Source organism: Coregonus clupeaformis, chromosome 18 (assembly GCF_020615455.1).
Source record: "Coregonus clupeaformis isolate EN_2021a chromosome 18, ASM2061545v1, whole genome shotgun sequence".
Lineage (NCBI taxonomy): Eukaryota > Metazoa > Chordata > Actinopteri > Salmoniformes > Salmonidae > Coregonus > Coregonus clupeaformis.
This window is the reverse complement of record NC_059209.1, coordinates 44,173,235-44,188,286: the sequence shown is the minus strand read 5'-3', so window position 1 is coordinate 44,188,286 and position 15,052 is coordinate 44,173,235. Positions and strand designations below refer to the sequence as shown.

Genomic DNA, 15,052 nt, shown 5'->3' with positions numbered 1-15,052 from the left:
GTCTGTTATTGTGATGTACTGGGTTTTAGGCCTAAGGTCTGTTATTGTGATGTACTGGGTTTTAGGCCTAAGGTCTGTTATTGTGATGTACTGGGTTTTAGGCCTAAGGTCTGTTATTGCAATACTTTTACAGAAAATGACGAATCTAAAAATGTTGTTTCCAGGTGCTGTGATGCTTGGGTTTATTATGCTGTGGTCAAACTGCAGATTAATATACAACTTCAAAAGTGAACCACTGATGTGTCTCTGTCATATTTTACTGGATGGGCTTTTCACAATGCAACTTTAAAATACTGTATGATAGAATATCGCCCTTGGTTTGCAGCAGCAGGAAAGGACCTGTTTTCTCAGTAAAAGGCTCCAGGTGTGTAAATACACACGGTCGTTCCCTACTTCAGTTGAACTCTGTATGAACTATATCAAATCAAATTGTATTTGTCACACGCTTCGTAAAACAGTGAAATGCTTACAGGCCGTTCCCAACAATGCAGAGAGACACATGGGAATAACAGAACAATAGTAACACAATGAGTAACGATAAGATTAGCCTATCAGAAGCTTCTAAAGCCATGACATCATTTTCTAGAATTTTCCAAGCTGTTTAAAGGCACAGTCAACATAGTGAATGTAAACTTCTGACCCACTGGAATTGTGATACAGTGAATTATAAGTGAAATAATCTGTAAACAATTGTTTGAAAAACTAGTTTTAATGACTCCAACCTAAGTGTATGTAAACTTCGGACTTCAACTGTATATAAAAAAATAAATATATATAAATATATATATATATATATATTTTTTTATATACAGTTGAAGTCCGAAGTTTACACGCACTTAGGTTGGAGTCATTAAAACTCGTTTTTCAACCACTCCACAAATTTCTTGTTAACAAACTATAGTTTTGGCAAGTCGGTTAGGACATCTACTTTGTGCGTGACACAAGTCATTTTTCAAACAATTGTTTACAGATTATTTCACTTATAATTCACTGTATCACAATTCCAATGGGTCAGAAGTTTACATTCACTAAGTTGACTGTGCCTTTAAACAGCTTGGAAAATTCTAGAAATGATGTCATGGCTTTAGAAGCTTCTGATAGGCTAATTGACATCATTTGAGTTAATTGGAGGTGTATCTGTAGATGTATTTCAAGGCCTACCTTCAAACTCAGTGCCTCTTTTCTTGACATCATGGGAAAATCAAAAGAGATCAGCCAAGATCTCAGAAAATAAATTGTAGACCTCCACAAGTCTGGTTCATCCTTGGGAGCTATTTCCAAATGCCTGAAGGTACCATGTTCATCTGTACAAACAATAGTACACAAGTATAAACACCATGGGACCACGCAGCCGTCATACCGCTCAGGAAGGAGACGCGTTCTGTCTCCTAGAGATGAACATACTTTGGTGCGAAAAGTGCAAATCAATCCCAGAACAGCAGAAAAGGACCTTGTGAAGATGCTGGAGGAAACAGGTACAAAAGTATCTATATCCACAGTAAAACGAGTCCTATATCGACATAACTTGAAAGGCCGCTCAGCAAGGAAGAAGCCACTGCTCCAAAACCGCCATAAAAAAGCCAGACTACGGTTTGCAACTGCACATGGGGACAAATATCTTACTTTTTGGAGAAATGTCCTCTGGTCTGATGAAACAAAGATAGAACTGTTTGGCCATAATGAACATCTTTATGTTTGGAGGAAAAAGGGTCAGGCTTGCAAGCCGAAGAACACCATCCCAACCGTGAAGAACGGGGGTGGCAGCATCATGCTGTGGGGGTGCTTTGCTGCAGGAGGGACTGGTGCACTTCACAATATTAATATAATAATAATATGCCATTTAGCAGACGCTTTTATCCAAAGCGACTTACAGTCATGCGTGCATACATTTTTTGTGTATGGGTGGTCCCGGGGATCGAACCCACTACTTTGGCGTTACAAGCGCCGTGCTCTACCAGCTGAGCTACAGAGGACCACAAAATAGATGGCATCATGAGGAAGGAAAATTATGTGGATATATTGAAGCAACTTCTCAAGACATCAGTCAGGAAGTTAAAGCTTGGTCGCAAATAGGTCTTCCAAATGGACAATGACCCCAAGCATACTTCCAAAATGGCTTAAGGACAACAAAGTCAAGGTATTGGAGTGGCCATCACAAAGCCCTGACCTCAATCCTATAGAACGTTTGTGGGCAGAACTGAAAAAGCGTGTGCGAGCAAGGAGGCCTACAAACCTGACTCAGTTACACCAGCTCTGTCAGGAGGAATGGGCCAAAATTCACCCAACTTATTGTGGGAAGCTTGTGGAAGGCTACCCAAAACGTTTGACCCAAGTTAAACAATTTAAAGGCAATGCTACCAAATACTAATTGAGTGTATGTAAACTTCTGACCCACTGGGAATGTGATGAAAGAAATAAAAGCTGAAATAAATAATTCTCTCTACTATTATTCGGACATTTCACAATCTTAAAATAAAGTGGTGATCCTAACTGACCTAAGACAGGGAATTTTTTACTAGGATTAAATGTCAGGAATTGTGAAAAACTGAGTTTAAATGTATTTGGCTAAGGTGTATGTAAACTTCCGACTTCAACTGTAAATGGGGTACCAGTACCGAGTCGATGTGCAGGGGTACGAGTTAATTGAGGTAGATATCTACATATAGGTAGGGATAAAGTGACTAGGCATCAGGATAGATAATAAACAGTAATAGCAGCATATGTGATGAGTCAAAAGAGTTAGTGCAAAAAGGGTCAATGCAGATAGTTAAATAGTTAACCAATAGCTACCCAGACTAACTATTTATCAGTCTTATGGCTTGGGGGTAGAAGCTGTTCAGGGTCCTGTTGGTTCCAGACTTGGTGCATCGGTACCGCTTGCCGTGCGGTAGCAGAGAGAACAGTCTATGACTTGGGTGGCCAGAGTTTCTACCAATTTTTAGGGCCTTCCTCTGACACCGCCTGGTATAGAGGTCCTGGATGGAAGGGAGCTCAGCCCCAGTGATTACACCACCCTCTGTAGAGCCTTGCGGTCGGATGTCAAGCAGTTGCCATACCAGGCGGTGATGCAACCAGTCAAGATGCTCTCGATGGTGCAGCTGTATAATGTTTTGAGGATCTGAGGGCCCATGCCAAATGTTTTCATCCTCCTGAGGGGGAAGAGGCGTTGCCGTGCCCTCTTCACTACTGTGTTGGTGCATGATGGGTCCTTAGCGATGTGGACGCCGAGGAACTTGAAGCTCTCGACCCGCTCTACTACAGCCCCTGTCGATGTGGATGAGGGCGGACTTGGTCCTCCATTTCCTGTAGTCCACGATAATCTCCTTTGTCTTGATCATGTTGAGGGAGAGGTTGTTGTCCTGGCACCACACGGCCAGGTCTCTGACCTCCTCCATATAGGCTCTCATCGTTGTGATCAGGCCTACCACCGTCGTGTCGTCAGCAAACTTAATGATGGTGTTGGAGTCGTACTTGGCCACGCAGTCATGGGTGAACAGGGAGTACAGGAGGGGACTAAGCACGCACCCCTGAGGGGCCCCCGTGTTGAGGATCAGTGTGGTGGTTGTGTTGTTGCCCACCCTCACCTTTGGGGGGGGTGAATAGCGGCCCATCAGGAAGTCCAGGATCCAGTTGCAGAGAGAGGTGTTCAGTCTTAGGGTCCTGTGCTTAGTAATGAGCTTGGAGGGCACTATGGTGTTGATCGTTGAGTTATAGTCAATTAACAGCATTCTCACGTAGGTGTTCCTCTTGTCCAGGTGGGAAAGGGTAGTGTGGAGTGCAGTAGAGATTGCATCATATGTGGATCTGTTGGGGCTGTATGCGAATTGGAGTGGGTCCAGGGTGTCTGGGATGATGGTGTTGATGTGAGCCATGACCAGCCTTTCAAAGCATTTCATGGCTACTGACGTGAGTGCTACGGGGCGATAATCATTTAGACAGGTTACCTTGGCGTTCTTGGGCACAGGGACTATGGTGGTCTGCTTGAAACGTGTAGGTATTACAGACTGGGTCAGGGGGAGGTCGAAAATGTCAGTGAAGACACTTGCCAGATGTCAGCGCAAGCTCTGAATACGCGTCCTGGTAATCCGTCTGGCCCCGTGGCCTTGTGAATGTTAACCTGTTCAAAGGTCTTACTCACATTGGCTACGGAGAGCAAGAGCACACAGTCGTCCGGAACATCTGGTGCTCTCATGCATGGTTCAGTGTTGCTTGCCTCGTAGCGCATTTAGCTCGTCTGGTAGGCTCGCGTCACTGGGCAGCTCGTGGCTCTTTCCCTCTGTGATAGTTTGCACGCCCTGCCACATCTGACGAGCATCAGAGCCGGCATAGTATAATTCAATCTTAGTCCTGTATTGACGTTTTGACTGTCTGATGGCTCATTGGAGGTCGTAGTGGGATTTCTCATAAGCGTCCGGATTAGTGTCCCGCTCCTTGAAAGCGACAGCTTTAGCCTTTATCAAGGCTGCTGGTACTCAGTTATTGGGCTTTCAATTCCATACATGGTTTTGGAGTGAACCGTTCCATAGTTAAGTACAGTACTCAGAACATGGTATGAAGACAGGAAACTGAAAGATGTTTAGAAGCTCAATATTCTGCTTTATTGCAAGTTGTAATCATACCAGACATGATTTTGAATAATGACACTAACAGTACAGTCCAATAACTGGTACTATAGTACCCAACACCCCTCTGTTCAGACTGTGGTTTTCATTTTATAGCATTTTGGCTTTATGATTCTGTAATATCCACAGAGCAACTTAAAGGGATGCTTCTGGATGTTGGCAATGAGGCCCTTTTATCTACTTCAGATGAGTCAGATGAACTCGTGGATCCAATTGTTATGTCTCTGTGTCCAGTATGAAGGAAGTTAGAGGTGGTCCTCTGTAGCTCAGCTGGTAGAGCACGGCGCTTGTAACGCCAAGGTAGTGGGTTCGATCCCCGGGACCACCCATACACAAAAATTTATGCACGCATGACTGTAAGTCGCTTTGGATAAAAGCGTCTGCTAAATGGCATATTATTATATTATTATTAGGTCGTTTCCTGAGGCAATGCTAACTAGCATCAGCGTAATAACAGGAATTCTATGGGTATCTACTAGCATGCTAGCAGATACCCATAGACTTCCAGTCATTGCGCTAACGCTAGTTAGAATTGGCTTGCAAAACTACCTAACTTCCTTCATACTGGACACAGAGACATAAAAGTGGTATCCATGACTTCATCTGACTCTGGGAAGTAGATAAAAGGGCCTCATTGCCAACATCCAGAAGTATCCCTTTAAGGAATCAATCAACCGACTTCTCTAATCACACTTCTTATTATGTTCAGTTGATAATACATTAAGTAGTACAAACGCAACAACACAATAATATATTAACTTAAGCTATTGGATAAAAATACATTAGAAAACGTGATTTAAAACATAAAACGACAAGCAGTTACAGCCTCAAGAAGACTTTGATGTTGAGTTAAACAGGAATTATTTTTGTTTTCATACCCAGAATTCATAATGCTCCTCTTCAGTGTATTCTAATACAACTGAGAAATTCACCCCGTCTCCTCCTTATACAGCGCCTTGCAAAAGTATTCATCTCCATTGGCGTTTTTCCTATTTTATTGCATTACAACCTGTAATTTAAATTGATTTTTATTTGGATTTCATGTAATGGACATACACAAAATAGTCCAAATTGGTGAAGTGAAATGAAAAAAATAACTTGTTTCAAAAAATTCTAAAAAATAAATAACGGAAAAGTGGCGAGTGTATATGTATTCACCCTTTACTATGAAGCCCCTAAATAAGATCTGGTGCAACCAATTACCTTCAGATGTCACATAATTAGTTAAATAAAGTCCACCTGTGTGCAATCTAAGTGTCACATGACCTCAGTATATATATATACATACACCTGTTCTGAAAGGCCCCAGAGTCTGCAACACCACTAAGCAAGGGGCACCTCCAAGCAAGGGGCACCATGAAGAACAAGGAGCTCTCCAAACAGGTCAGGGACAAAGTTGTGGAGAAGTACAGATCAGGGTTGGGTTATAAAAAAATATCTGAAACTTTGAACATCCCACGGAGCACCATTATATCCATTATTAAAAAATCGAAAGAATATGGCACCACAACAAACCTGCCAAGCGAGGGCTGCCCACCAAAACTCACGGACCAGGCAAGGAGGGCATTAATCAGAGAGGCAACAAAGAGACCAAAGATAACCCTGAAGGAGCTGCAAAGCTCCACAGCGGAGATTGGAGTATCTGTCCATAGGACCACTTTAAGCCGTATAATCCACAGAGCTGGGCTTTACGGAAGGGTGGCCAGAAAAAAAGCCATTGCTTAAAGAAAAAAATAAGCAAGCACGTTTGGTGTTCGCCAAAAGGGAGACTCCCCAAACATATGGAAGAAGGTACTCTGGTCAGATGAGACTAAAATTGAGCTTTTTGGCCATCAAGGAAAACGCTATGTCTGGTGCAAACCCAACACCTCTCATCACCCCGAGAACACCATCCCCACAGTGAAGCATGGTGGTGGCAGCATCATGCTGTGGGGATGTTTTTCCATCGGCAGGGACTGGGAAACTGGTCAGAATTGAAGGAATGATGGATGGCGCTAAATACAGGGAAATTCTTGAGGGAAACCTGTTTGTCTTCCAGAGATTTGAGACTGGGATGGAGGTTCACCTTCCAGCAGGACAATGACCCTAAGCATACTGCTAAAGCAACACAAGTGGTTTAAGGGGAAACATTTAAATGTCTTGGAATGGCCTAGTCAAAGCCCAGACCTCAATCCAATTGAGAATCTGTGGTTTGACTTAAAGATTGCTGTACACCAGCGGAACCCATCCAACTTGAAGGAGCTGGAGCAGTTTTGCCTTGAAGAATGGACAAAAATCCCAGTGGCTAGACGTGCCAAGCTTATAGAGACATACCCCAAGAGACTTGCAGCTGTAATTGCTGCAAAAGATGGCTCTACAAAGTATTGACTTTGGGGGGGTGAATAGTTATGCACGCTCAAGTTCTGTTTTTTTGTCTTATTTCTTGTTTCACAAAAAAAAATATTTTGCATCTTCAAAGTGGTAGGCATGTTGTGTAAATCAAATGATACAAACCCCCCCAAAAAATCAATAGGAAAAATGCCAAGGGGGGTGAATACTTTCGCAAGCCACTATGGCAGGTATAATGGTACTAGCTAGTGTAGTCAGCATGGTACTGTGAAATGTCTGGACTCATTCATCTCTCTACAGTAGGTTCATAATAAGTGCCTTAAATTCTGTCTTTGACACCAACCACATTGAAGACACCAAACGTGTTTATTCACAACCACTTGTAAACAACTCTAATCTATCTTCTTTCGGTAAGTCACTTTGTCTTTGGTTTCCTGTTGTTTATCAGAGAACATGTCTTTCGTCTCCCCCATCTTTCCAGAGAAACGTTCTTTCGTCTCTTCCATCTTTCCAGAGAAACGTTCTTTCGTCTCTTCCATCTTTCCAGAGAAACGTTCTTTCGTCTCTTCCATCTTTCCAGAGAAACGTTCTTTCGTCTCTTCCATCTTTCCAGAGAAACGTTCTTTCGTCTCTTCCATCTTTCCAGAGAAACGTTCTTTCGTATCTTCCATTTTCCCTGAGAGTAGTTCTTTGGTTTCCTCCATTTTTTCAGAGAACAGTTCCTTAGTTTCCTCCATCTTCTCTGTGAGTTTCTCCCGGGTCTCTTCCATCCGGTCCTGCAGGTAGTCTTTGACGGGAGGAGGGGTGGAGAAGTAGCCGTGTTTCCGGAGGTACTGCACTGAGAAGGACGTCCCACCCAGAGTCACGGTGTATCTGGCAGGGGTTGCAATCTGAAGGAAATCAGGATCAAGTAAGACACTGTTAAAGTTCAGTAGAACACGTGAATTGAAGCTGCTGTTGCAATCTGAAGAAAATAACACCACCACTATTCAACCAAAACGCTGCTGTGAGTATTTCTGCTTACCTTGAACATATCATAGGCAGTGAGTACTCCTACCTTGAACATATCATAGGCAGTGAGTACTCCTACCTTGAACATATCATAGGCAGTGAGTACTCCTACCTTGAACATATCATAGGCAGTGAGTACTCCTACCTTGAACATATCATAGGCAGTGAGTACTCCTACCTTGAACATATCATAGGCAGTGAGTACTCTTACCTTGAACATATCATAGGCAGTGAGTACTCCTACCTTGAACATATCATAGGCAGTGAGTACTCTTACCTTGAACATATCATAGGCAGTGAGTATTCTTACCTTGTACTGTGCCTTCAGAAAGTATTCACACCCCTTGACTATTTCCACATTTTTTTTGTATTACAGCCTGATTTTAAAATGGATTAAATTGAGATTTTGTGTCACTGGCCTACACACGCAACACACCATCATGTCAAAGTGGAAATATGTTTTTACAAATGAATTAAAAATGAAAAGCTGAAATGTCTTGAGTCAATAAGTATTCACCCCCTTTCTTATGGCAAGCCTAAATAAGTTCAGGAGTAAACATTTGCTTGAAGATGCACTATGCAGAAATCGCTCCGCCATTTCCTGGTTGCTAAAATTCTAACAATTTGCCTAATTTCAGTTTGTGACAAAACAAGCAGGTATAGTGTAGAGAATCATTGTACCATTTAAAATCGCTGTGAAATATATTTTCCATAACCATGTTGTATTTTCAGCTGTTTGAAGCATACAAAATCAAATGTAAAAGACTCAAAAACTAAACTTCATAACGGGAAGCATAGAAATAGCGCACATAGAACAGATCTACAGCTTCTTAGACTTGCTTTCAATGAGAATCACAGATCTATAACTCACATTTCTATGTGAATTTGGTCGGGTCTCCCAAAAAGTTACATATTGCACCTTTAAAGGAAAAATCCACCCAACACCACTCATTCCTTTAATTTATGGTAGAGTGGCCAGACGGAAGCCACTCCTCAGTAAAAGGCACATGACAGCCCGCTTGGAGTTTGCCAAAAGGCACCTAAAGGACTCTCAGACCATGAGAAACAAGATTCTCTGGTCTGATGAAACCAAGATTGAACTCTTTGGCCTGAATGCCAAGTGTCACATCTGGAGGAAACCTGGCACCATCCCTACGGTGAAGCATGGTGGTGGCAGCATCATGCTGTGGGGATGTTTTTCAGCGGCAGGGACTGGGAGACTAGTCAGGATCGAGGGAAAGATGAACGGAGCAAAGTACAGATAGATCCTTGATGAAAACCTGCTCCAGAGCACTCAGGACCTCAGACTGGGGCGAAGGATCACCTTCCAACAGGACAACGACCCTAAGCACACAGCCAAGACAACGCAGGAGTGGCTTCGGGACAAGTCTCTGAATGTCCTTGAGTGGCCCAGCCAGAGCCCGGACTTGAACCCTATCGAACATCTCTGGAGAGACCTGAAAATAGCTGTGCAGCGACGCTCCCCATCCAACCTGACAGAGCTTGAGAGGATCTGCAGAGAAGAATGGGAGAAACTCCCCAAATACAGGTGTGCCAAGCTTGTAGCGTCATACCCAAGAAGACTTGAGGCAGTAATCGCTGCCAAAGGTGCTTCAAAGTACTGAGTAAAGGGTCTGAATACTTAAGTAAATGTGATTGTTTTTGCTTTGTCATTATAGGGTTCTGTGTGTAGATTGATGAGGGGAAAAAACTATTGAATCCATTTTAGAATACGGCTGTAACGTAACAAAATGGGGGAAAAGTCACGGAGTGAATACTTTCCGAATGCACTGTATCATAGGCAGTGAGTATTCTTACCTTGAACATATCATAGGCAGTGAGTATTCTTACTTTGTACATATCACAAGGCGGTGAGTATTCTTACTTTGTACATGGCATAGGCAGTGAGGGCATAGCCACCAGAGGAGTGATTCAGCAGACCAACAATCTTCTCTGGTAAACCGATGAACTCCAGAAAAGGCACCACATTCACTCCCCTGTGGAAGATACAGTGATGTTAACTAAGGCCAGATACTGTGCCTTCACATGAAGGTTTATTAGGTACACCACCTAGTTCACCAAAATGGTTAGCTTCTACAAACAGTGACGTGGCCGTGGCTATCCAGCAGGCAGACAGGCATCCAGTTACTGTTGAACGTTAGAACGGAAAGAAACAAGAAATGGGGTCCCAGGGAGAATTTCCAAAATCCTGAGAAAAATAAATATATATACAGTACCAGTTAAATGTTTGGACACACCTACTCATTCAAGGGTTTTTCTTTATTTTTTACTATTTTCTACATTGTAGAATAATAGTGAAGACATCAAAACTATGAAATAACACATATGGAATCATGTAGTAAGCAAAGAATGTGTTAAACAAATCAAAACACATGTTATATTTGAGATTCTTCAAATAGCCACCCTTTGCCTTGATGACAGCTTTGCACACTCAAGGGTTAATGTAGGAATCCCCAGGGGGGAGGAACACCAGAGACAGGTGGGTTAGGGTTAATGTAGAGACAGGTGGGTTAGGGTTAATGTAGAGACAGGTGGGTTAGGGTTAATGTAGAGACAGGTGGGTTAGGGTTAATGTAGAGACAGGTGGGTTAGGGTTAATGTAGAGACAGGATGGGTTAGGGTTAATGTAGAGACAGGTGGGTTAATGTAGAGACAGGTGGGTTAGGGTTAATGTAGAGACAGGTGGGTTAATGTAGAGACAGGTGGGTTAGGGTTAATGTAGAGACAGATGGGTTAGGGTTAATGTAGAGACAGGTGGGTTAGGGTTAATGTAGAGACAGGTGGGTTAGGGTTAATGTAGAGACAGGTGGGTTAGGGTTAATGTAGAGACAGGTGGGTTAGGGTTAATGTAGAGACAGGTTGGTTAGGGTTAATGTAGAGACAGGTGGGTTAATGTAGAGACAGGTGGGTTAATGTAGAGACAGGTGGGTTAGGGTTAATGTAGAGACAGGTGGGTTAGGGTTAATGTAGAGACAGGTGGGTTAGGGTTAATGTAGAGACAGATGGGTTAGGGTTAATGTAGAGACAGGTGGGTTAGGGTTAATGTAGAGACAGGTGGGTTAGGGTTAATGTAGAGACAGGTGGGTTAGGGTTAATGTAGAGACAGGTGGGTTAGGGTTAATGTAGAGACAGGTGGGTTAGGGTTAATGTAGAGACAGGTGGGTTAGGGTTAATGTAGAGACAGGTGGGTTAGGGTTAATGTAGAGACAGGTGGGTTAGGGTTAATGTAGAGACAGGTGGGTTAGGGTTAATGTAGAGACAGGTGGGTTAATGTAGAGACAGATGGGTTAGGGTTAATGTAGAGACAGGTGGGTTAATGTAGAGACAGGTGGGTTAGGGTTAATGTAGAGACAGGTGGGTTAGGGTTAATGTAGAGACAGGTGGGTTAATGTAGAGACAGATGGGTTAGGGTTAATGTAGAGACAGGTGGGTTAATGTAGAGACAGGTGGGTTAGGGTTAATGTAGAGACAGGTGGGTTAGGGTTAATGTAGAGACAGGTGGGTTAGGGTTAATGTAGAGACAGGTGGGTTAGGGTTAATGTAGAGACAGGTGGGTTAGGGTTAATGTAGAGACAGGTTGGTTAGGGTTAATGTAGAGACAGATGGGTTAGGGTTAATGTAGAGACAGGATGGGTTAGGGTTAATGTAGAGACAGGTGGGTTAGGGTTAATGTAGAGACAGGTGGGTTAGGGTTAATGTAGAGACAGGTGGGTTAGGGTTAATGTAGAGACAGGTGGGTTAATGTAGAGACAGGTGGGTTAGGGTTAATGTAGAGACAGATGGGTTAGGGTTAATGTAGAGACAGGTGGGTTAGGGTTAATGTAGAGACAGGTGGGTTAGGGTTAATGTAGAGACAGGTGGGTTAGGGTTAATGTAGAGACAGGTGGGTTAGGGTTAATGTAGAGACAGGTTGGTTAGGGTTAATGTAGAGACAGATGGGTTAGGGTTAATGTAGAGACAGGTGGGTTAGGGTTAATGTAGAGACAGGTGGGTTAGGGTTAATGTAGAGACAGGTGGGTTAGGGTTAATGTAGAGACAGGTGGGTTAGGGTTAATGTAGAGACAGGTGGGTTAGGGTTAATGTAGAGACAGGTGGGTTAGGGTTAATGTAGAGACAGGTGGGTTAGGGTTAATGTAGAGACAGGTGGGTTAGGGTTAATGTAGAGACAGGTGGGTTAGGGTTAATGTAGAGACAGGTGGGTTAATGTAGAGACAGATGGGTTAGGGTTAATGTAGAGACAGGTGGGTTAATGTAGAGACAGGTGGGTTAGGGTTAATGTAGAGACAGGTGGGTTAGGGTTAATGTAGAGACAGGTGGGTTAGGGTTAATGTAGAGACAGGTGGGTTAGGGGTTAATGTAGAGACAGGTGGGTTAGGGTTAATGTAGAGACAGGTTGGTTAGGGTTAATGTAGAGACAGATGGGTTAGGGTTAATGTAGAGACAGGATGGGTTAGGGTTAATGTAGAGACAGGTGGGTTAGGGTTAATGTAGAGACAGGTGGGTTAGGGTTAATGTAGAGACAGGTGGGTTAGGGTTAATGTAGAGACAGGTGGGTTAGGGTTAATGTAGAGACAGGTGGGTTAGGGTTAATGTAGAGACAGGTGGGTTAGGGTTAATGTAGAGACAGGTGGGTTAATGTAGAGACAGATGGGTTAGGGTTAATGTAGAGACAGGTGGGTTAGGGTTAATGTAGAGACAGGTGGGTTAATGTAGAGACAGGTGGGTTAGGGTTAATGTAGAGACAGGTGGGTTAGGGTTAATGTAGAGACAGATGGGTTAGGGTTAATGTAGAGACAGGTGGGTTAGGGTTAATGTAGAGACAGATGGGTTAGGGTTAATGTAGAGACAGGTGGGTTAGGGTTAATGTAGAGACAGGTGGGTTAATGTAGAGACAGGTGGGTTAGGGTTAATGTAGAGACAGGTGGGTTAGGGTTAATGTAGAGACAGGTGGGTTAGGGTTAATGTAGAGACAGGTGGGTTAGGGTTAATGTAGAGACAGGTGGGTTAGGGTTAATGTAGGAATCCCCAAGGGGAGGAACACCAGAGACAGGTGACTCACTGCATAGCAGCATAGTAGAAGGTCCCGAACCAGACGCTGGAGGTCAGGAGATGGACAGGTATCATCACCTTCCCATACTGCTTAAATGTCTTCTTGAACCTCTGGACCAGACCAATGGACTTGTCCTGCAGAGGGTCTATCTCTGGGGCCTGCGGTAGGGCCTCCACAGGCAGCTTGGAGGAGTCTGCTCCATAGAGAGGCTCTGTTCCAGCCAGGCTGGGTGGGTCCTGGTCCTCTGGCTGGAGCTTGGGCCGGTCTGCTGCCCTGTTAACGGCTGAGCTACTGACCCAGCGCTGGCCTGGCCCGGGGGGCAGGCGAGCCTCACACACTGACAGGCCCACGACCATGGACCGCACGTAGGCCATCTGCCGCAGTGCACCCTGGGACAGAACACGATGCATCTCCTCCTCTTCCTCCCTGAGACGGTTGACCACAGCCTGCAGATAGCACACACATCATCATCATCATCATCATCATCATCATCATCATCATCATCATCATCAGGGTTTGCTAATGACTATCAATTTCAAGAGGAGTAATCATTTATGTTGATAAGTATATATTAAGTTAGGAAGGCTATGATCAAAGTAAAGAAATGTCTCTGATGTAATAATAAGATATTGCATAATACCAACACATACCTCCAACTAGAGTAGCTCAAACATTAATCCAGCACCTGAAATGAAAACGGTCCAAATAAAAATATGATAAGCACATTAAATCTATGCACAGAAGTTAGCCACAACAGACTAATCCAGTAGCAAACTACTGTGGATGATTCTGAACAAGACGTATTAAAAGGGGAGCAAAAACAAGCAAAGGTCTCAGTTTACTAACTACACACAACCATATTCGAATATATAGATAACAAGCCAAATAAAAAGCTAAGTAGCTAGCTAGCCAAGTTACTATGTGCAAAGGTTAGCTAGAGAACTTGCAAAACATCTATCCTTCTATAGCTAGCTGGCTGGCTGGCTGGCTGACTGGCTGGCTGGCTGGCTGACTGGCTGGCTGGCTGGCTGGCTGGCTGGCTGGCTGACTGGCTGGCTGGCTGACTGGCTGGCTGGCTGGCTGGCTGGCTGACTGGCTGGCTGGCTGACTGGCTGGCTGGCTGGCTGGCACACACGCAGTGGGTTCTGTGTGGTTGACATTGGGGGAGTCTGGAGGAGGGCAAACAGCGCACTGTTTACGTCTTCACTTGTAAAGCTTCCAGAACAACCCAGTGGAAACACCGGCCACCACAGGCCAGTTTTAGATACGGTTAGCTAACGTTAGAGTCAGGCCATAGCCAGACAACTGAAAGAAAGCCAACTTGGGTCGTTGGCTTCCTAGCTAAATTAGCTAGCTAGCGGACACTCGGGGAAAGTAGTTGTGTAGACATTTGTTGGAAGTTGTAAAACTACCTGACAAAGCTTTTGCGTAACGGAATACGTACATTCAAATTGAAGAGGTGTGATCCAGTCAAAAGTGTTTTCTGCAGTTGTATGAGCCATAAGTGCATAGAACGCCCGTCCTGTCATTCAAATACCTTTAGAGCAAAGATTGAGGGGATCCGCGTGTTACTCGGATCGCGCAATGCTCCATGGGATTCGTAGTTAGTTTGTCGCGACAGCGCTTCCTTCCGCTTCTTCTTCTTCTTCTCCTTCTTCTTCAATGAGGTTTAACGGCGGTTGGCATCCAATTTGTTGAATTACCGCCACCTACTGGACTGGAGTACAACTCCCTTATATTTTGCTTGAAAAATAAAATAATAATAATAATAATAATAATAAGCCATTTAGCAGACGCTTTTATCCAAAGCGACTTAGTCATGTGTGCATACATTTTTACGTATGGGTGGTCCCGGGGATCGAACCCACTACCCTGGCGTTACAAGCGCCATGCTCTACCAATTGAGCTACACTCACAAATTCACAATTATTATTAATAATTAACACCACCCCACTATTTAAATATATTAACTCCTACCTCATGCCCTGAGAGGATGGGACATCACCACTTAACACTCCCT

General features: G+C 43.8%; 1 protein-coding gene across 1 annotated transcript; it reads right to left on the bottom strand.

The window, feature by feature from the left end:
- Positions 1-7,297: 7,297 nt before the first annotated feature.
- LOC121542359 (uncharacterized protein C18orf19 homolog B-like) lies at positions 7,298-14,619 on the bottom strand. The gene is made up of 5 exons (XM_041851761.2): positions 14,477-14,619; positions 13,683-13,717; positions 13,042-13,478; positions 9,847-9,958; positions 7,298-7,840 (listed from the first exon to the last, which is right to left on the bottom strand). Exons 3-5 carry the CDS (start codon positions 13,440-13,442, stop codon positions 7,343-7,345), a joined length of 1,011 nt encoding a protein of 336 aa, XP_041707695.2. The 5' UTR covers positions 13,443-13,478; positions 13,683-13,717; positions 14,477-14,619; the 3' UTR covers positions 7,298-7,342.
- Between the last annotated feature and the right edge of the window lie 433 nt (positions 14,620-15,052).

What these genes read in the sequence shown, in the direction of transcription:
- LOC121542359 (XM_041851761.2), bottom strand. Translation starts at nt 13,442, where the DNA reads ATGCATCGTGTTCTGTCCCAGGGTGCACTGCGGCAGATGGCCTACGTG. An exon ending in TTCTACTATGCTGCTATGCA is followed by an intron (nt 9,959 to 13,041) that starts GTGAGTCACCTG and finishes TATCTTCCACAG; the next exon opens with GGGAGTGAATGTGGTGCCTT. An exon ending in CTGCCTATGCCATGTACAAA is followed by an intron (nt 7,841 to 9,846) that starts GTAAGAATACTC and finishes GATTTCCTTCAG; the next exon opens with ATTGCAACCCCTGCCAGATA.